The sequence below is a fragment of the Syzygium oleosum genome, unplaced genomic scaffold (assembly GCF_021117445.2).
Source record: "Syzygium oleosum isolate NSW1041296 unplaced genomic scaffold, Sole_v2.1 Sole_v2.19, whole genome shotgun sequence".
Classification (NCBI taxonomy): domain Eukaryota; kingdom Viridiplantae; phylum Streptophyta; class Magnoliopsida; order Myrtales; family Myrtaceae; genus Syzygium; species Syzygium oleosum.
In genome coordinates, this window is record NW_026607503.1 from 6817441 (window position 1) to 6839977 (window position 22537).

A 22537-nucleotide genomic window follows, 5' to 3' on the forward strand; every position below is an offset into this window, starting at 1 on the left:
TTTCAAAAGAAAGCTCTTGAGGAATAGTAGCAGGTTCATCATATCTCCTCCGAACCGATATGCACAATAACCCATATGTTAGGATGCACGTGTGAATTATGTTAGAGAAATCCCACATTGGATAATTGGTGTGGAGTAAAGCAGTTAATATATCATAGTTGGCCCATAACTCATTGGTTTAAGTTTTTGAGTAAAAGTGGGTCCAATTAGATATGTTAATAATTATGTCTTGCCACCCAAATGGACCAATAAACTTTCATGCAAGGGAGACAAGTGTGCAAGACACTCTTCTTAGGGCAATGATTGAACTTAAACCCCTAAACCTCTCCTTCTTCCATTTTGGCCGAACCCCCTCTCCATTTTTCACTCTCCCACTTTCTTTCTTTCTCATTTCTCTCACCCACAAGCTCTCTCTCTCCCTCTCGCCGCTCACTCCCTTGCTCGGCCACCCTCTCCCCCGCTCGGCCGCCCTCTCCCCCCCATGTCCTCACTGCCGATTTGCCTCCATTTCCAGCTCGTTTTTCTTTCGTTTTTGTGCTGTGAAGGCGTGGCCAGCACCCTAGAGGAAGAGCCCAGTCTTGGATAGTTCAAGGCAAGGAGATGATGCTAGTTCAACACCCTAGATGATGATAGTGGTATTGGGGATATTGATTACCATTATCTTCATGGCGAGGAAGGTAAAGTATTTATTGAGTATTATGGTGATGATAAAGATGATGAAAGCACTCAAATAAGAGAAGTATGAGATGGTGTTGAACTGAGTACTCAGGTTGAGGATTGATCTATTTTTTTAGGAAAGAACAAGAGAGGGAGGAGAGGGAGGCAAGGCATGTGGTGAGTGTGTTAGAGAGAGTTCATCTAACAATACAACCTAGAAGGGGAGAATAGGTTGTTTCAAGAGTTTTAACAAACTTTTGCGAAAAATAGTAGGTATTGAGTAAAGATCAGGTTCAAATGATGTTTCAGAAACCGTGAGCTGATTATGTACTTATGTGATTGAAAGATAGTGAAACAGTAGCACACAAAGATATATAGTGGTGCAACTTTATTCGCAAACCTACGTCGACTCTTATCACTAATAGCCACAAGTTGAGATAGAATTCGCTAGTAATTATTTGAACAAGGTACAATCATCTCACACTAATTGTTTCAAAAGATAGATCACATTATTAGGAATTTGGTGTTGCTATCACTCAGTACACTTGATCTTTTAGCACAATTACAATGCAGCAAGATTAAGAGACAGATAAAAGCTTTTTGCTAAGAACATGGCTTGTAGCAAATTTCTAGATTTGTATGTGCAAGTCTCTAACATCTTAGCTTCAATGATCTTCTCTTTTATAGGTATCCTTAATCAGACCGTCGGATATGTCTTGGAGAAGCAAGAGAGCTGTTAGGAATTCGTTGGTGTTACTATCTGAGAATGTAACTGCCCATACAGCCTTTCCTGAACATTTTCAAGCTACCTAAAATAGCTTTTGCTGCTGTCCTGTCGCTATAGCTCTAACACACTATCAGACAGCCTGTTCTTTGATCTTTCGATTCTTCTGTTATGCATGTCCAGTCCATAATAGCTATAATAGTGAGCCAACGTTCATACTCAATAATCCATTGCTACAATAGCATGAACGATCTAATCTCTTCAACTTCAATGAAACATCATCATGTAGCTGATCTTTTAGAAATCTATTGGTGCTGTTTACAAGCAGAACAAAGGCGTGATATTTCCTTTTACGGATATCACTTCTTTTCTTTAGACCTTATCACAAACATCTGCAAACATTATAGTAAACACTGTACTAGGGATAGTTTTGGAATCATCAAAATTTCCTTCAGATGTTTCTCCAACATGCCAAATGTAAATTATCCAAGTGATGATCATGATAAGAACTTGCACACTCAAGGCAAAAGTAGAGAGAGTTTCAGAAAAATAAAATTGTAGCATTTGGAGAATCGTATGAATCTCAACCAATAAATAGGGATGAAGGAGCACTAGCTGATGGTAAAGAAACTAAATATGAAGAAAGTGATAGTGATGATATGAGTGATGGTTTTGAGAATTAGCTCGAAGATGATGAAGTAGCTATGCATAGAAGGAAAGTAAGTATCCTTCCTATGATCCAATTAATGCATGTCATGTTTTGTCTGTAGGTATGAAATTTGATGATGCCAAATAATTCAAAGAAGCTATTGTCAAGTACTCAATTGCCGAACAAAGGAGTGTTGAATTTAATAGAAATACAAATGAATTTGTGAGAGCTAGGTGTGCATAACCAAATTGTTTATGTAAGATCTATGGCGCGTTGAGTAGAAAGAGTGCGTTATTCCACATTAGGTCCTTGCAGGCAGAACATACTTTTTCCATTGTATTTGACAATAAAAGGACAACAATGTATGGTTATCAAAGCACTTCTTCTACACTATCAAGGTGATGCTTAAGATCAAGAGTCCTCAATTGAACCAGTTAGTGAAGAAGCAGTATGTGTTATTATGTTCAGGAATCAGTGCAAAAGAGCCAAGCAAAATGTGATGAGTACACTGATGCGTAGGTATAATGAAGAGTGTAATGAAGAATATGCTCAGCTTTGGGATTATGCGGGTAAATGTAGATTTCAGAACCCATCCAGTAAAGTATATCTAGAGGTTATGGAGAGGCCACTGCTTGACTATGAGACTAAGTTTGATAGGATTTATGTTTGCTTTGATGCATGCAGATGTAGATTTTTGGCTGGTTGTAGAGAGTGAAAGGGATAGATGGATGTTTTTAATTGTGCAAGGGATAGTTGTTGGCTGCCGTTGGAAGTGATATCAATAACCAGATGTTTCCAATAACTTAAGCTATTGTCAAGGTAGAGAACAAGGACACTTGGTATTAAATGTAATGGCTAATCTTGAGATAACTAATAGAGAAGGTTGGACATTCATGAGCGACCAATAAAAGATAATGCCATTGTCAACTATTGGCTTTTTAATATTAATAACATATTTTAGCTTTCAAGCATTTGTTGGTTTGAATTATTGCAGGAACAAGTTCCTGCATTAGCTGAGTTGATTCTATATGCTAAACATAGAATATGTGCGAGGTACATATATGCAAGCTAGGCAAAAAATAATAAAAGAGATAAACTGCAGAAGCAATTTTGGCAAATAGCAATGAGCACCAACATGGCTGATTTTAGAAAACACAAACATGGGTTGTTTAAGTTAACAAAGGAAGGTTTTGAAACATCATTCCTTACTGAACCTAAGCATTGGTGTAAGGCCTTCTTAAGTGAAGGATTCAAGTGTGATATTATTGATAACAAACTTAGTGAAGCATTCAATGGCAAATAGAGGTTAAGTGCAAATCAATCATCAGAATGCTTGAAGATATAAGAGTTATAGTCATGACTAGGCTACAAAGACAAAAAGATGAGACTGAAAAGTGGACTAGAGAGTATGGTCATAGGATTGCGAAGATATTAGATGAGAACATGGCTGCTAGTAGGTTCTATCATCTTACTTGGCATGGAAATGATAAATGTGAGATCATGCATAAAACTAATAAGTATGTCGCCCAACTGGAACGGAGAAAGTGTTTACGTCGAACCTGACAACTAATTGGAATTCCCTATGCATATGACATTTGTGTCATCTAGCTGAAGCAACAAGATCTAGAGGAATACCTACACAATGGTACAAGAGAAGTGCATATCTTGTTTCGTACCAGTTCATATTGCAGCCTATTATAAGTAGAAAACTCTGGGAACCAACAAATCAAGGAGCCCCTCACCTTTTTCCGCTAAAGCAAGTAGGAAGGCCAAAAAGAAAGAGGATAATGCGGGAGGAGGAGATCACAAGTAAGAAGATGCGCAAGAATAGTGCAAAGATGAAGTGCTCGTATTGCTATAAGGAATGACACAATAAGACTGGTTGCAAATTGAGGAAGTAACGTCGATAACAACAGCCATCAACAGAGGCTGATGTAGGGCCAAGTGCAGGCCAGCTAAATGGCCAGTTATAGGGCCAGGTGTAGGGCCAACTTAAGGCCCAGTTGTAGCCCTAGGTGTAGGGCCAACTCGATAATCAATTGTTGCATAAATGATGAGAAAATATCCAGTAAGTTGTACAATTTGTGTTTGTGTTATTTTATGGGCTGACCTTTGCAAAGTTTAACTTTGTTGTGTCTTTCTCAAGTGAGAACAAGACCAGATGCACAGGTTGTTGAAAGTGAGGCACATCAAACAAGAGGGGCTCTTGGTAAAAGGATAAGGAAATATGGTTATCACCTTCATACATACTTCAATACTGGAATGATTATTTTGAATGTAAATTTTGTAGGTCTCATGCATTTAATATATGATATTTGTTTTTGTTGACAATATACTTATATTGTTATAGCATGAGAGAAGTTCGGAGGTGCACATCTCTCAAGGTAGCCCAAGTCAAAAGTCAAAGGTTGCACCCAAAAGAAGAACCCAACCAAGGTCAAGTGGAGCAAATTCCAGTAAGAACCAATTAAATGATGCTCCAAAATAAACGACACAAGCGATAAGTATAAGACAAGCTCCAAAGAAGATGACACTGGGTGGAGCTCCAAAATAGCCACCAACAAAAAACTCAGCACCAGTTCCATCTCAATTAATTGATGCCGACAGCTCCAAAACAGTCATCGACATCACTACCACAGAGCAATACAACAACTTGCATGTTCAATTCCAATTAGAATGGGTGCAAGGATTATAAATCCAGTCAAAAGTCCATCACAAGGAAAAGGAATTAGAGGGTTGTGCATATTGATTGATGGGATGATGTTGGATATGGTATTTATATTTTTGTTGGGATGAGAAGCTTGCCTGGTGGGGGTTGATATTAACTGTTGGGGTAGTTGCATATGGTTTTGTTTGAGTTGGTTTTGAGATGTTTGGTGGGAGGGAAACCTTGATTGATAGGGGTTGATACTGTTTGGTTTTGAAATGTTTGGTTGATATTGATTGGTGGGAGGGGAAGCTGAATGTTTTTGTTTGGTTATTTAGATTGACTAAATGTAAAGAAGTAGTTGAATGTCAATGTCGACGATTTTTATTTTATTTATGCTTTTTTCATTTCCATTTTTTGTCTTGCTTTTGACTTGATTTTACTTGGTTGTGCTAGTTTGTACCGATTTTTGCTGGCATCAATAAGCTAATGTAGTTTTGTGCTTGTGCTGTACTTCTTTTTGCAATTGATGCAAGCACAAAACTACACCAGTACTTCTTTTTACAGCTGGTGTAAGCACAAGATTGCATCAGCACTTTTAACAAACAACCAATCATCCAATTGTTATTAGCTACAACCTAAGCAACCTATGGGAATAAACAATTGATCCCGGTTCAAAGGTCCACATGCATGTCCATCCACTAGTGTTGCTACCATTAAAGATTCCTCCAAAAGTTTGTCCGTTACTCTGTCATTAGATGATCTTCAATCCACAATTCGTTCCATTATTTAATAATTTGGTACTTCTATCTCCTCTGTACCTAGCCCTTATGCTCTGTCAGTCACTCTAGGTACTCCTGATTTGTGGTATTTTAATCTTGCCTACTCTAATCACATTACCTCGAATTACAATTTATGGTTCCCAACTCTCATTAAACTTGATATTTGTGGGGTAGCTTTGTGAACTTCGTTTTGACATTCATTTCTCCTGGAACATACAATTGGGACAAGTCGTAAAGTGGGACGCTTGTTTGAGCTTGTCTTGTTAAAGCTTACCAACCCCTTCACTAGTTCCGACCCAAAAAAAAGAAAAACTCCTTCACCGGTTGTGTTGCCACAGTATCATCCGAAACTTTGCATTCTCGATTGAGTCATCCCTCTTTCTCTAGATTAGGTCTTCTGATTTGAAGTGGTCATTTAGGTTCCGTTGATAATAAAACCTTTGATTGCTTGCCTTGTAAGTTGGGAAAACATCTTACTTTACCATTCAATATTATTGATCTGTCTCTTATGCTCCCTTTGATCTAATTCATTATAATATTTGGGAACCATCTCCTACTCCCACTATGGGAGGATCTCATTATTTGTGATTTTTGTGGAAGATTATTCTCATTATACATGACTTTCTTTTATGAAGAATCGATATGAACGTACATATATCTATAGTAATTTTGTTGCCATGATTAAAACAAAATTTTCTTAAGATATCAAGGTTTCTCGTACTAATAATGCCGTGGAGTATAGAGATAGAGAGCACCTTAGAATTCTTTCCCATAACGGTACTATCATTTCATCTTTCTTGTCCAGGAACTTCAAAACAAAATGGTCGAGCAGAGCGTAAACATAGGCATGTCTTAGATATCATACGCACTCTTCTAGTCTCTACATCTTGTCCATAACAGTTTTGGGGAGAGGCCTGTCATACTACTATATATACTATCAATTGTATTCCATCACCTATTATAGGTGACAATTCTCCTTATGAGTGTTTGAATATCAATGTTCCAAATTACAATCTACTTCAAGTCTTTGGTAGTGCATGTTTTGTGCATCTTTTCCCTAACGAAGCATGGACTTAGAAACTCGTGCATGCTTCGTTGGATATGGAATTGAGCATGAAGGTATAGATGTTGGGATCCTGTCTCTAATCGACTTTGCGTATCTCTTCATGTTACCTTTTAGGAATATAAGATGTTCTTGTCTCTCCGTCCATTTGCATCCTCTCTAACTGTTCACTTCTTCATAATCCTTCTATCGATCTATTTTCTAGAAGATATGTGACATATTCGATTCGGACTCTATTTCGACAAGAGAAGTGGCTTATACTGTCAATGCACTAATAACGGGGTTAGACCATGAGTCGATTCACGAATCGTGCATGGGTCAATATTCGATTAGGAAGGACAATTGAGGATCGGGAAATGCGCTCGACTAGAGTACTCGACCATGAAAAATAGCTCGACCATAAGGATCGATGCGGGACGACCTTATGACGTCACGGGTCAATCAGTGAAAGATTAAGAATCGATTTGACGGAAGTATATATAGTCGGATTGCGGGTGATTTCGCACGATCGTTCTACTAAACCCGAATGATCCTAAGCAAATTTCACAAGACCATGTGCCCCGGGTAAATAAGTCAATTCCGCACGATTACATGACAGCAAGAGAATAATCCATGGGTCGACAAGACTCGAATGTGGATTGATTTCCGGATCAACCATAAGTCACGCAAGCGACACCCAAGAGGCCGCCTAACTCGAATAGGCTGTATTAGGAGTACTTCACATTAAAGTTTAGCCACGAGCCTTAGTCCGGTTATAGGTTTTCGATTAAGGATTGTTTATAAACTTTTCTTTCTAGGTTAGTCGAGATAGACCCTCGAGAATAGTTTTGGGTCTCAAAACTTTGGACTAAGGAATTATTGGGCCGAGAATGGAAGCCCATAAATGGGCTGCCCAAGTGGGCTGAGATGGGCTTCACGCCCAAGGAAAGTCTATTAAGCCCATTAACCTTTTCAAGCCCATTTCTCTTCAAATTTGACCCGTTCAAGCCCAAGCCCAAGTTTGTTGGCCCAAGCCCAAGCCCATGTGAATTGTGCTCGTGAATAGTGCCGTGAAATAGTGTTAAGGGCTGAAATTACCATTTTGCCCCTAAGTCTTCTAGAATCCCTTTAGCTTGTTTTGCAAGATTAAATCCTAGCCATTGATCTTGGTTTGTTGGGCAAGAATGAATCTTGGTCATCCATTTTGGGGTGTCTTGCAATACACTTTCTCTCTCTTGCTCATTCTCTCACTTTTGGTTTTCCTTTACTTTCTTTCCCTTGCACTCTCTCTTTCTCCCTTTGTTGCCGCCACCACTACCAGCCGCCATCACTGCCACCCTTACCGTCCCCAAGCCGTGCAGTGAGCTGCCCTTGCAGAGCCACCGCCATGCGCCGTCCACCGCCACCTGTCTAGCCCACCGAAGATGCTGTCCGGCAGCCGCCCCAGCGAGAACCATTTTCGTGCCACCACCCTGTGCCGTTCCGGACCGAGCCACGCATAGCCCTCGCCGCCGCCGTCGCTCCCGTGTTGTCGAAATCGTTTCCGGGTGAGTTAATGCTCTAATCCCTTGATTAGTACGTTAAACTTGCTTAGGGTTAGATTAGACCAAGTTAATCTTGCTTAGTGCTAATTAATGGTAATTAGTTGATAAGCTATCGCGATAAGTGATAAATAGAAGTGATAGGCTATCACGATAGGTGATAAGTGGTAGTGATAGGTTACCAAGGAAAGTGATAAGTGGAAGTGATAACCTATCATGGAAAAGGGTGATAAGCTATCATGGATTAGGTGATAAGCTATCATCGAAGGGGTGATAAGTTTTCGAGAAAATATGATAAGCTATCGTCAAAAGGACGATAAGTTATTGGGTATTTGTTAATAAGCTATCACCAAAAGGTTGATAAGCTATCGTGGGTTTGGTGATAAGCTATCACCAAAGGGGTGATAAGTTATCGAGGAAAATGATGATAAGTTTTCGCGAGGGGATAAGTTGTCGATTTTTATTTGATAAGTTATCGCAATAGGGCGATAAGTGGTTGTTATATGTGGTTTGTACTTGAATTATGTAATAATTCTGTGTATATTTCATGTGCTGTAGAGCTTGTTATGCCATGAAATGTGATTGTCCATTTTATAAACCTTGGATGTTTTTTTAAAGAAAGGTTTAATGGACATATAAGTGGAAATTCCTAGGTGTTGGGTTTATATGTCCAGTTTTATGAGTTAAATGGGGTAAGGATGTTTAAAAAGGAAATTGTGCAAAGTTTGATGGGTTGATTGTGTGTATGTGATCACGTGTGAATTTATTATTGTATTTTTATGTGTGAAAGTTGCAGTAATTTGTTGTGTGAGCATGAATCACGTTTGTATTTGACTAAGTCTCCGTTCGTTTGGCGGAAAATATTCTCCCGGAAAATATTTTCCGAGTTTTCTGGTGTTCGGGGGGCGGAAAACGTTTTCCGTGAGAAAATATTTTCCTTCCCCTCTCACAAAATAGCCTAAGTCTATGGAAAATGACTTCCGCTTCTTCAAAAGCGGAAATCATTTTCCGGAGCTTCTTCTTCTTCTTCTTCACTAGGGTCGCCGGCCGCCGCCGCCTATCGCCGGTCGCCCGCCGCCGCCGGTCGCCCGCCGCCGCCCGGTCGCCGCCCGCCCGGCATGCCCGGTCGCCCGCAGCCGGTCGCCGGCCACCGCCGCCGCCGCCCGGTTGCGGCCGCCGCCGCCGGCGAAAAATATTTTCCGAAACTTTTTCGTATTGATCACCGAACACCGGAAAATTATGTTCCGGAAAAATATTTTCCAGGAAAATGACTTCCGGGAAAATATTTTCCAAAAGGAAAATATTTTCCGCCAAACGAACGGAGCCTAAATGTTGAGATATAAATGAGTTGTGTGGTTGTTGTGCTCGTGTGGTCACATGAAAGTTCCGTCTAGGCGGGGGTTCTAGACGATGCCCGGCGGGGGTTCGGATGCTGTCTAGGCCGGGGTTCTAGACGATGCCGAGTCGCTGTTGAGGCCAGGCCGAGTCGCTGTTGAGGCCGGGCCGATGCTCTTAATTTAATTGCCGTCTGGACAAGGGTTCTAGATGATGCCGTGCCTGATAGGTGGGACAATGCTCGATCATGCCGGAAGACCGCTAACCTGATGCGAGTAACGCGGGTTGTATCGTGGCCATGTGAGGTCATAGTAATCAGAACACGCGTGAACGAGTGTGGATGCATTGCACCTGATTATGGGATGAAATTGTGAGGCACGGTATGGGAAGGGCCAAAACGGTTTCACTTTATAATCGGGATTCGTATAGATGCTTTGTGCATGGGAAAGCTGCTGCGTGTTCTTATTGTATTATATGCTTGTTGCATTATGATTGCACATAATGGTTTATAACGTGCAGGGCGTGTGTGCCAAGGTAAGGTAAGAATGCCTGTGATTGTTTAATGGCACGTTTGTTTATGCTGGGCTGGGTAGCTTGCTCGTGTGTATAGTTAGGGCAAAGCAGGGGTTGCTTTGTTATTGATCTACCGTCGATGTGTGGCTACGTGTTTAGGTGCGCCCAAGGCGAGTTGAGTTCTTAACCGAGACTTAGGTCGTTAACTTACTGAGATTTATCTCACTCGTTGTTGTTAACCATTTTTCAGGTGCTCAGGTATGAGTACGCATTGCATTCCATGAAAACTAGTTGTTTTGAGGGGGAACACCTTTTGAGGTTGTCCTCGTGGATAGAGGAGTTAGGTTAATCCCCTCCCCTTTGTGGTTGTAATCGGGAAGGTTTGCGTGGCGGACTTGTAATATATTAACTCCCGATGTACTGCTGTTAATGTATGTATATATATTTGTTGTATGTTTTCCTGTCTATCCCTGTTGTTGTTGTTGTCTGGAGATGTGTGCTTCCGCATGTACATAATTGAAAGTTAAAATGAATGGGTCGGCGACGCGTCTTGGACATTGCAATTCCACGACCAAGGAAGGATGTTCGCGCGCTCGAGGGTTCGGGGCGTGACAAGATAACACATTTGAATTTTTCTCTTTGGAATTGTCATCTCCTAATCTTGATGCAAGTATCTCTAGTAATCCCAATTCGACAGCTCCTAACATGTTTGTGTCATCCACGGATTCTCCACCCTTGGACGTTCCTTCTTCTCATGTTTGTCATTCCACCCGCTTCATGATTTTCACTGTTATTCTACTATTGCTTCTTTTCACGAGCCTCGCACATTTAGAGAAGCTCGTACGAATCCTTTTTGGTAGCAAGCAGTGACAGATGAGTTACAAGCATTAGAAAAATGTCATACTTAAGATTTGGTTGATTGGTCTCCTGAATATTCGGCTATAGGTTATAAATGGGTGTACACGATCTAAGCAAAGGCAAATGGTACTATGGAATGCTACAAAGCTAGACCATTAGCAAAAGGCTTCACTCAAGAGTATAGCATTGACTGTGACGAGACTGTTGCTCCAGTTGCACATCTTACTTATGTTTGCAGCCTCCTTGCTGTCATTGCTATTATACGACGGGCTCTATTCCATATGAATGTCAAAAATGCATTTCTCAATGAGGATTTCATTGAAGAAGTTTATATGGAGCCTTTGTTGGATACACTCACACTGCTTAATAAAGTGTGTTGACTACGCTGAGCATTATATGGACTAAAGTAAGCTCCTCGTGTATGGTATTTCAAGTATAGTTCCACCATGGAATGCCTTAGATTTACATCTAGTCCCTATGACAATGCTTTATTTATTTAACAAACATCTCGTGAAGATATTGTGCTACTCTTATATGAGGATAATATGGTTATTACTGGCGATGATCATAACGGCATTACGAAACTAAAGCAGCAATTGAGTCGACAGTTGAAATGAAAGATCTCAAACGACTCAGTTATTTTTAAGGTTTGGAGGTTGCTTCAAATTCCTCTGGCTATTATCTTTCTCAAGCGAAATATTCTACTAATCTTCTTTTTTGGACCAGACTTACTAATAACAAGATTGATGCAACTCCCTTAAGACTAATGCTAAATTTGATGACAAAGATGGGACTCATCTTTCGAATTCAACACTTTATGGACAACTCATCAGCAGTCTTGTTACCTTACTGTTATCCGTCCTGACATCGCTTATGATGTTCACATTATAAGTCAGTACAGGCGGATGACTCACTTTATTGCCATTCTTCGAATACTTTGCTAAGTCAAGGGTACCTTAACTCATAGTCTTCACTTTTCTGCTAGCTCAACCTTAGAATGGACGGCTTATTATGATGTCGACTAGGTTGGTGACCCTCTTAATCGTCACTTTATTACAGGCTATTGCTTCTTTTTAGGGAACTTCCATATTTCCTGGCAGAGCAAGAAATGGACTACTGTCACTCGATCTAGTGCGGAAGCAGAATATTGTACTCTTGCTAATACAACATCAGAATTACTATGATTGTGGTGGCTATTAGAAGACACGGGAGTTTGTCATAATGGTGGAACGATCATTTATTGCGATGATCGGAGTTCTATCCAAATAGCACATAATGATATTTTCCATGAGCATACTAAGCATATTGAAATAGATAGTCATTTTATACGCTCTCATATGCTTCGTAGTACTGTTCGTCTGTCTCACTTAATCAGTTGATTAAACGGCTGATGTTTTCACTAAGACACATCCACCTAGATGTTTTTAAGACATTTTCTCCAAACTCCAGCAGACTAGTTCTACGTCACTTTGAGTTTGATGAGGGATGTTAGAGATATAATTATATTTCACAATTGATTCTAATTGATTGTATTTGATATTATAATATTTTGTTACTTTAAATGGTTATCTAGAATAATTTATAAATAGGCTCACGTATCATCAGACATGGAAAATATACAAAAATTCTCTAATTCTCATTTCCACTTTATTCTTAACTATATGAATTGCTTTAACATTAAGAGTGAGTCTTGTCGTATGTTTTTCAAGAGAGATGACTATAGGAGGTGGAGTTGTAGTGGCAGCTAGCTCTGCACCCTCAGCTAGCACTGCAATGTCACGACCTAAATCCCTTGTCAGCAGCCTCGGGGAAGTAGGTTTAGAGGTACTTTATTGGACTCTCCCTAAGTCCATACCTTGCGTGACATTGGTTGTTTAAATTTATTTGTTTGATAGGAGTCGCCACTAGCCGAAATTAAGAGTCGACTAGAAACCCTAATTGAGATACGGGAGTGTTATCTCGAAAACATGCGCAACCAGAGATTCTTAGGGATCGGGGACTTGATTACACTAGTTTTTCAACTAATGCCCTTTCGGTACGTAAACTCGACTATTTGCTAACCAAAATATTACAACAGTCTTTTACTAATCAAGAATTTTGAATTTTCATCCTAACCATTCTAAAAGGGAAAACAACAATCAATGAATTTAAAGTACGCAATCAAATGAAATCAAAATGAAAGTGCACAAACAGCGATCTAGCATCGTCTCTAAAAAAAACAATAAAAAATCCCCAAGGTAAAGCCCTAAAGGCTTATTCAAATTTGGGTTCATTTTTTTGTTCAAGCCAAAAGTATTTATTAAAAGCCCCGAACTAAGAGAATTCTACATCTTTTTAGCTTTTTTCACATTTTTTTATTTTTCTGAATTTTCTGATTTTTTTTTTGGAAAATGGATTTCGGAACGGGTTAAGGGAAACCGGTCTGATTCCTAGTCTGACCCGGACCCAGAAGGCCCAAAGTTGGGTCTATATTCAAACCGGCCCAATCCGGATAAAACTAAATTATCAAATTCCATCTGGCCCAATACTATCTCAGCCCACATCTTTCTCTATTTGGCCCAGCTTATTCCCTTAGCCCACAACACCTTTGGTTCAGCCCGATTTGCAACCTCATACGAATATTTTATTTCCAGATTTTATTTCTTTTATTATTATTATTATTATTATTATTATTATTATTATTATTATTTTCTATTTCTTTTTCTTTTCTCTTTTATTCTGGTCTTCTTCTTCCCGAGACCTATATTGAGAGAGCTTCTTCACCAAAACATCACTAACACTGTTAGAAATCCATTACCACCGATTCTCTAACCCTTGCCATCGGCCATCGCCGAATTTCCGTTGACTACAACTTACAGCGATTGTCGTCCCTCATCACGCACCGGCCTAAAAAATAAACCCCAGCAACCAAATTCCATTTTACAGTCAGCAAACTTCCGGCCACAACAACAAATCCTAAATCTAAACAAACAAGCAATCACATGTATGAAACAGAGATAGAAAACTAACGGTGGCGGCCTCAAACCGCGGGCATATCTCCGGCGAGGGGAATGAATCCGGCGAAAAATTCAACCATAGTCGACTCGGACGAATGATGAATATGCCACAAAAGTTTGCGGAAATCACCGAAAAAAAACACAAAGAAACTCGAAATCAGATGAAGTCTGATGATTATGAGAGCAAAACATGAATCAATTCTAAGTTTAATCACAAATTTAGATTCAATCGTCTCTTTGGCATTTCATCAAACATATGATATGCGAATTAAAATATATGTTCTAGAGTGAGATTCAATGCAATTTTCAGTCCGATTGTAATGTATGAAGATCTAAACCAGCGTATTTCACTTCAACTCGGTCTCAGTTTATCATGACTCACTTAGAATTTTCACGGCAAAAGTACACCAGAAGTGCCACAACTTGTGTACGGCGATCACTTTGGTGCCATAACTTTTTTTCGGATCACTTTGGTGTCAAGTTGGAGGAAAATAGATCACTTTAGTGACTCAGGCCAAAAAGCTGACCTGGCATTTATATTAAAAAAAATGGTCTGACTTGTACACGTGAAAATTATGTGGCTTTTTTTTGAATTTTTTAATTTTTAGAAAAATAATAAAAATTAAAATAATTAAAAAAAAAGGTTGCAGTAGCGGCGAGGGAGCCCTCACCGCTGCCGCCAACCCACCACCGCCAGGAAGGGCCGGCGGTGGTGGGCGCAGTGGTCGGCGAGGGTCACCGGCTCCTGGCTGGGGCCCGGCGACCCTCGCCGAGCCCAGCGAGGGCCGAATCCGGTGAGGCGAGACCTCGCCTTTGCTGGGCAAGGCGAGACCTCGTCGTCGCCTGGGTCGCGACGGCGAGGTCGGCCTCGCCTTCGCTGGGCGAGGCGAGACCTCGCCGTCGCGACCCAGGTGACGGCGAGGTCTCGCCTCGCCGGATCCGGCCCTCGCCGACCACTGCGCCCACCATCGCCGGCCCTTCCCGGCTGTGGTGGGTTGGCGGTAGCAGCGGCGAGGGCTCCCTTGCCGCTGCTGCAGGCTTTTATTTATTTAATATAATTTAATTTTTTTAAAAAAAGTACACGTCAGCGGGCTAAACGGCGTCGTTTTTGGTTTTTAATGCTGATTGGACCTTTCCGGCGAGCCGTGGACCTCTCCAGCGAGCCGTGTCAGCGCTACATCGGATTTCTAGCGAGCCGTGTCAGCATTGGCACTAAAATGATCGTTTTCAAAAAAGTTGGCACCAAAGTGATCCGAAAAAAAGTTATGGCACCAAAGTGATCGCCGTACACAAGTTATGGCACCAAAGTGTACTTTTGCCGAATTTTCACAATCAAATTCGGTATTCTAAAATCATAACATCTCATTCAAGCATTTCAGCGAACAGTTGATGTATAGCTTAAAACATAAATTCTAGACTCAGTTTTAGAGCAATTCTCAGCTTGACATTGATATATCACAATCCAAATCATCATTATGTTCCATGGCACAGCTTTTATATCACACTATTGATCCAAAGTCTCATTGATTCAGTCCAAGGCTTTTAAGCTCCATAGATGAGTAAAAAACAAAGCAAAGCAAGGCATATCTAAGTAACTCACATGGACAGAAACGGAGCTTCAATCAGCGATGGCAAGGGACGTCCAGCTATGCTTCCACTTTCTCGACGAATGAACTATGATTCCAACGTGATTTTGGATGAAAAAAATGATGAAATCGGTTTCGGAAAATTGGACTTCAGCAAGCGATCCGAATCTCCAGTAACCTCCAGAGATGATGAATGGAAGAGGAAAGGGAGAAGATTTGTCCGACACTTTTTCCGATCAAAAAGCACTGAAACGCTCTCCTCTGATACCTTTTCCTCCCTTTTCTTCCTTTCCGATGTTTTTTCTTTTCCAATGGAACTCTCCCCAGCCAACTCTTTCTCCCTCGATTTTTATCCACTCCGGCTCCAGAATCTTTTCTTTTATCTCCAACCGACTAGCTAGCTCATCTATTCTTCTAGAACCTCCATCGGATTTGCTTTGGTCACCTCCGGTTCGCACACGGACGAAGGGCGTTCGTCACTATCCCTCTTCGTCACCTTCCTGTTCCTTTGCTCACCAAAGTGAGCGTAAGGAAGAGATGGGAAAAGAGCCAATGGGTTGGTCTTCCGTAAGATAAATGGGCTGAAAGGAAATAAAGTAAAGGAAAGGCTGGGCTGAAAGTAAAATTGAAAAAAGAATGGGCTAACCAATGAATTAGGCCCAAATGAATTTTTTTTTAGAAAATTTCTATCTTTATAATTTTGCCAAAGAAACGGAGGCTTGGATGATCGATAAAAATTCGGGTGTCAACAACTGCCCCTCTTTGAAAAGAAACTCGAATAGGTTCCTTTTAAAGATAAGGTGACACTTGAAAATTATTGACATATGACGAAGATACATATGGACTTGATGTTGAAAAATAAGGGTTTAAGGAAAGACCCGAAACCATTTGAAAAAGCAGGGTTTAAGGAAAGACCTGGAACCATTTGAAAATCAGGGTTTAAGAAAAGCCCTGAAACCGTTTTGAAATCAGGATTTAAGGAAAAACCTGGAACCATTTGAAAAATCAGGGTTTAAGGAAAGACCCGGAACCGTTTTGAAATCAGGGTTTAAGGAAAGACCCGGAACCATTTGAAAAATCAAGGTTTAAGGAAAAACCAGGAACCTTTTGAAATCAGGGTTTAAGGAAAAACCTGGAACCTTTGGAAATCAGGATTTAAGGAAAGAGAACCTTTGGAAATTAGGGTTTAAGAAAAGACCTGGAACCATTTGAAAAATCAGGGTTTAAGGAAAGACCCAGAACCAATTGAAAAATCAGAGTTTAAGGAAAAATCCGGAACCTTTTGAAATCATGGTTTAAGGAAAAACCCGGAATCTTTGGAAATCAGAGTTTAAGGAAAAACCCGAAACCATTTAAAAAATCAGGGTTTAAGGAAAAACTCAGAATCTTTTGAAATCAGGGTTTAAGGAAAAACCCGGAACTTTTGGAAATCAGGGTTTAAGGAAAGACCCGGAACCGTTTTGAAAAATCAGGGTTTAAGGAAAGACCCGGAACCGTTTTGAAAAATTAGGGTTTAAGGAAAGACCCGGAACCGTTTGAAAATCAAGGTTTAAGGAAAAACCCGGAACCTTTTGAAATTAGGTTTTCACGTAGAGAGACGTGCCTCATGTAAAATAATTTCGAATTGTTAAAGCTCACTGTAACTGTCAAACATTGAAGAAATTCCGAGAAGGCATCTGCACATGTGACGAAATGTGTTATAACATATGCCCTAGTAGCAAAAACATACCAAGCGAGATCAGTATCATTCAAATGCCATGAAGGACAACATCATAAGACTGTTATCAATAAGAAAACATTGATTGCATGAGCAAATCAATCAAATTTCAATTGTTTGGAAACATTAAACATCATTCAATATCATAAAACTGCCATCAGGCTTGAAAGATATCATCGATTCTCAAATTCTTTTAAGAGAAAAATCTTTGTCAAATAACCTTGACTTGTGAAAAAGGCTTATAAGTATGCCAAAATGAGAACTCCTTAGTCAGAAAGGGCTTCTTACATACTCTCAAGAAGGATATTTAATCCCATCCATTGATGTAGGAAATAGATTTGATCACTCAATATACCTCTCATTACCAGTATCGAAGGTTTTGAGAATCATTCGCATTATGTACACATTGACCAATCCATGAGGTCTTTTATAAGGACGGTAATGCGGGCTTGGTCATGGTTTTAGCAAAGGATAAGCATTAGCAGCTCAGAAATGAAATAATCATCGATCATCTTCGTCAGGTTTACAAGTCAAGAAACCTTGAGATAAGATGAGACAACCTTGCTTTCACTTCTTTAAGCGGTAGCTTCTTTGGAAAGTCCTTGTTTTCACTTGAATCATCCCAATTAGAAGAGGCTTTGGGAAAGGGTTGTAATGTTGGTTCGGCTAAAGGCTTGAAAGGTTCAGAATATTTTCAAAAGGGATTTAAGAGTTGGTGATTATCATGGCATCATTACCATATCATCCGATTGTTTCGAATGTACTTGACTCTAAAATTTAATTTGTCTCAAAAGTCCACTGGCCAATCATTTCAACACAAGAGTTTTGCTCTTTTCTCTAATGACTTTTGCATTTGCAATGATTTTCTTTTCATGCAAGCATTTTGCTTTTGATGCTTTTTCCTCACATAAGAATTTTTCTCTTGATGCTACCCCTTTTCTTCTTCTTTTTTTTAACAATGGGCACTGGCCTTACTTTTACTAGGCACACTGCTTTTTCATGCCCCCTAGTTTTCATTTGACTTTTGGCTCTTTTGATTTTTTTTTATTTTTTTTAGCTTTTTGGACTTTCTAGATGTTTTCCGCATTGTCTCATGAGTACCAATTATCTTGGTAAATCACGTGCTTTGCCCCTGTGTAGGGAGACAATCACCACTTGGGCTTTAGAAATGAATATTCAGGTTCAACTTGGCTTAGCAATGGGTATAAGTGTTTGGGTAGAGAAATAAATGCTCTTCTTCATTTTGGGATGCTTCGAGTTTCCATAAGGATTCACATGAAGTTACAATAGAAAGATTGATGCAAGTGAGAGCAAAGAAATCTTTCTCATCTTTTCCTCCACAAAATGTCAACCAAAACCTCCAAATTTGCCATATTGTGGGGTGGTTCTTGATAGGGGTATTTTGTAAAAAATTCTTCGCATTTAAAAGCTCAAATGGGTTAACTATGGACACATGTAGTGTGTAGGGTAAAGGAAAGAAATGCCTCTTTTCATTTTGATCCATGTACTATTCGCAAATGAATCACTTGTCCTTAAACGACACGGTTTTTTTTTTCAACTCTCAAAGTGTTTATAGGACGTGTTTGGGAATGGCTTACCTTTTTTCATTCTAAGTATTTCTTGCTTGGCATAATTAAAATCTCCTTTTCATCTTGTTGAGATCATCTAAGTAGATTAATCTTTGTAGGGAAACTTGATTCAAAATGATTGATCTATCAAGCAAATGGACAACTTTTAGATAAAAATGATATTCAAAACTTTTGGGAGGAGTTTGTTTTCACAATTTCCATTATTGTGCTTATTTTTCTCATTTGTGCTTGTTTTCGAAAAAAAACATTAAAGAATCTCTCTTTGTGATGAAAATTCTTCATTTGATTTCCGTTTGATTTTAGGGAGAAGGTTATTTTTACCTGCAGCATGACGACCTGGCTACCTTGTAAAAATTGAAAAAAAAATGTGTTAGAACATGAATTTTAAAGGATTGGATAATTGGAAACGATACAACATTACCCTTTTCTCGCATTTGTCTTTAAACGTCTGGATGTTCTCCTTCTTGAATGCTTAACAACTCCCCTCATTTGAATTCGCCTTCTTGGATGTTTGACAACTCCCTTCATTTATCTCGTCATGTAGAACGATCATTTATGATTCCTTAGAAGGGTGAACATAAATTACACCATATTCATCTTTCATCTTTCATTCATTTGTTGAGTATTATTTAGAGCCTGTAAAGCAAAACACATATGCATGTATGCATGATATGCATGATATCAACAACTCAAAGTAACATAGATTGCATCCAAAATGTCTCTCGGGCCTCTGATTTTATTCATGGAAAGTACTTTTTCACTGCATCGGCATTTACAGGTTTTGGCAATTCTCGACCATCTATTTCTATAAGAACTAAAGCACCTCCCGGTAATACTTTCTTGACAACATATGGGCCTTCATAATTTGGAGTGAACTTCTCACGCGGTTCTGGTACATCAGATAATATTTTCTTCAATACAAGATCATCCACTTCGAAGTGTCTCGGTTGAACCTTGCGATTAAAAGACTTTGCAACCTGTTTCTGGTAACATTGACCATGGAATAATGCTTTTAGTCTTTTCTCATCAATCATATTCAACTGATCATATCTTGTTGAATCCAATCAGCTTCGGAAAGTTTGACTTGCAAAAGGACTCTCAATGATGGAATCTCTACTTCCACAGGTAGGACAAGTGAGAAGGGTGTTGCCCCAGTTGAGGTACGGATCGAAGTTTGATATGCCATCAATGCGTATGGTAATCGTTCATGCCAATCACAGTAATTATCCGTTGTCTTAGACAGAATCTTTCTTATATTCTTGTTGGCCGCTTTCACTGCTCCATTCATTTGAGGGCGGTATAGTGAAGAATTTAGATGACGAATATGAAATTCATTAAGTAACTCATCCACAATCTTGTTGTTCAGATTTGAGCCATTGTTAGTAATGATCGCTTCTGGGACTCCATAACGAGCAATGATATCACGACAAATGAATTTGGCCACATTTTTAGCAGTAACATTAGCATAAGAACTTGTTTCAATCCATTTCGTGAAATAATCGATGGCTATTAAGATAAAGCGATGCCCATTGGAAGCTTTAGGATTTATCGGCCCAATGATGTTGATGCTCCACATTGAAAATAGCCATGGTTTAGACATTTGATGTAGTTCATTTGGCGGGACATTAATTTTGTCTCCATAAATTTGACACCGGTGACAATATCGGACATGTCGGATACAATTAGTTTCCCTGGTTAACCAGAAATATCCACTGATTGAATCAAAGGATCTTATATAAAGTGCACCGCCACTAATGAAAAATTTTGATGCCAATTTTTCCAAATATTTTCTATCAACCATTTCACTTCCTCGAGGAAATTCTCCTTTCTGAAGATAAATCATGATATCGTAATACCATGGTTTGCCATCGGGTTCGTTTGCAATTGTCATGCAATAAGCCGGACGTTCAAGAATCTCAATTCTCAATAGCTCGGTGTCCAATCCTTTCATCACTTGCAACATCGATGATAATGTGGCCAAAGCATCAGCAAACTGATTCTGGGATCTCGGCAAATACTCAAATGATATTTCTTCAAATTCCTTCAACAATTCTTCAAGGAACCCATGGTACGGAATAAATTTGGAATCTCTTGTTCGCCATAAGCCTTCAGTTTGAAGGATAATGAGCGCAGAATCACCATAGACTTGTAATTTTCTGACCTTCATGTCAATGGCCAACAGTAAACCAAGAATACAAGCCTCATACTTCGAGATGTTATTGGTACATGGAAATACCAATTTAGCAGCTACTGGATAGTGTTGACCAGCCGGAGAAATCAGCACTGCTCCAATCCCAGAACCAGACAAATTTACAACACCATCAAAATACATGGTCCATTTGTCACTTGATAATTCTAAAATACGTTCATCCAGAAGATTATTCTCGTAAGGACTTTCCAATTCTCTGGAATTTTCAGCTAACATGTCGGCTATGGCTATTTCTTTGATAGATTTCTGCGTCAAGCTTTGTACATCAAATTCAGAAATGAGAATTTTCCATTTAGCCAACTTTCCCACCAAGGCGGGTTTTTCCAAAAGATATTTGATAGGGTCATTCCCAGTTACAAGAAAGATTGGCAAAAGGACACCAGAAGTGCCATAACTTGTGTACGGAGATCATTTTGGTGCCATAACTTTTTTTCGGATCACTTTGGTGCCAAGTCGGAGGAAAATAGATTACTTTAGGGACTCCGGCCAAAAAGCTGACCTGGCATTTATATTAAAAAAAAATGGTATGACTTGTACACGTGGAAATTAGGTGGCTTTTTTCGAATTTTTTAATTTTTTGATAAAAAAAAACGTTGCAGCAATAGCGAGGGAGCCCTCGCCGCCACTGCTGCTGCCAACCCACCACCGCCGGGAAGGGCCGGCGGTGGTGGGCGGAGTGGTCGGCGAGGGCCGGATCTGACGAGGCGAGACCTCGCCTTTGTTGGGCGAGGCGAGACCTCGCCGTCGCCTGGGTCGCGACGGCGAGGTCGGCCTCGCCTTTGCTGAGCGAGGCAAGACTGACTCAGGCGACGGTGAGGTCTCGCCTCGCTTCTCGCCCAGCAAAGGTGAGGCGAGACCTCGCCGTCGTCCGGGTCACGACGGCGAGGTCGGCTTCGCCTTTGCCGAGCGAGGCAATACCTCGCCGTCGCGACCCGGGCGACGGCGAGGTCTCGCCTCGCCGGATCCGGCCCTCGCCGGGTCTCGGCGAGGGTCGCCGGGCCCGGCCGGGGCCGGCGACCCTCGCTGGGTCTCGGCGAGGGTCGCCGGGCCCCGGCCAGGGGCCGACGACCCTCGCCGACCACTCCGCCCACCACCGTCGGCCCTTCCCGGCGGTGGTGGGTTGGCGGCAGTAGTGGCGAGAGCTCCCTCGCCGATACTGCAACGTTTTTTTTCTATATAATTTTAAAAAAAAATTTCTAAAAAAGTACACGTCAGCGGGCTAAACGACGTCGTTTTTGGTTTTTAATGCTGACTGGACCTCTCCAGCGAGCCGTGGACCTCTCCGACGAGCCATGTTAGCGCCACATCAGATTTCCGGCGAGTCACGTCAGCATTGGCACTAAAATGATCGTTTTTCAAAAAAGTTGGCACCAAAGTGTTCCGAAAAAAAGTTATGGCACCAAAGTGATCTCCGTACACAAGTTGTGGCACTTCTGGTGTCCTTTTGCCAAGAAAGATTTGATGATGAAGAGTGTATTGACGTAAACGGTGTAATACCCAAACCAATGCTACACATGTCTTCTCGACTTCAGGATAATTCATCTCAGAGACGGTGAATTTCTTACTGAGGTAATATATCGCACACTCTTTTTGGTCACTTGGTCTTTTCTGGGCAAGCATGGCTCCCAGTGACTCTTTGTGAATAGTCAGATAAAGAATCAGTGGCACTCCAATAATCAGTGGGATCAAAAC

The 22537-nt window shown here is 40.4% G+C and overlaps 1 protein-coding gene across 1 annotated transcript; it reads right to left on the bottom strand.

Moving 5' to 3' along the window:
- Positions 1 to 19376: 19376 nt before the first annotated feature.
- LOC130140478 (uncharacterized) lies at positions 19377 to 21061 on the bottom strand. The gene is made up of 2 exons (XM_056319928.1): positions 20435 to 21061; positions 19377 to 19619 (listed from the first exon to the last, which is right to left on the bottom strand). The coding sequence occupies exons 1-2, from the start codon at positions 21059 to 21061 to the stop codon at positions 19377 to 19379; spliced, it is 870 nt and encodes a 289-aa protein (XP_056175903.1).
- Positions 21062 to 22537: the final 1476 nt, after the last annotated feature.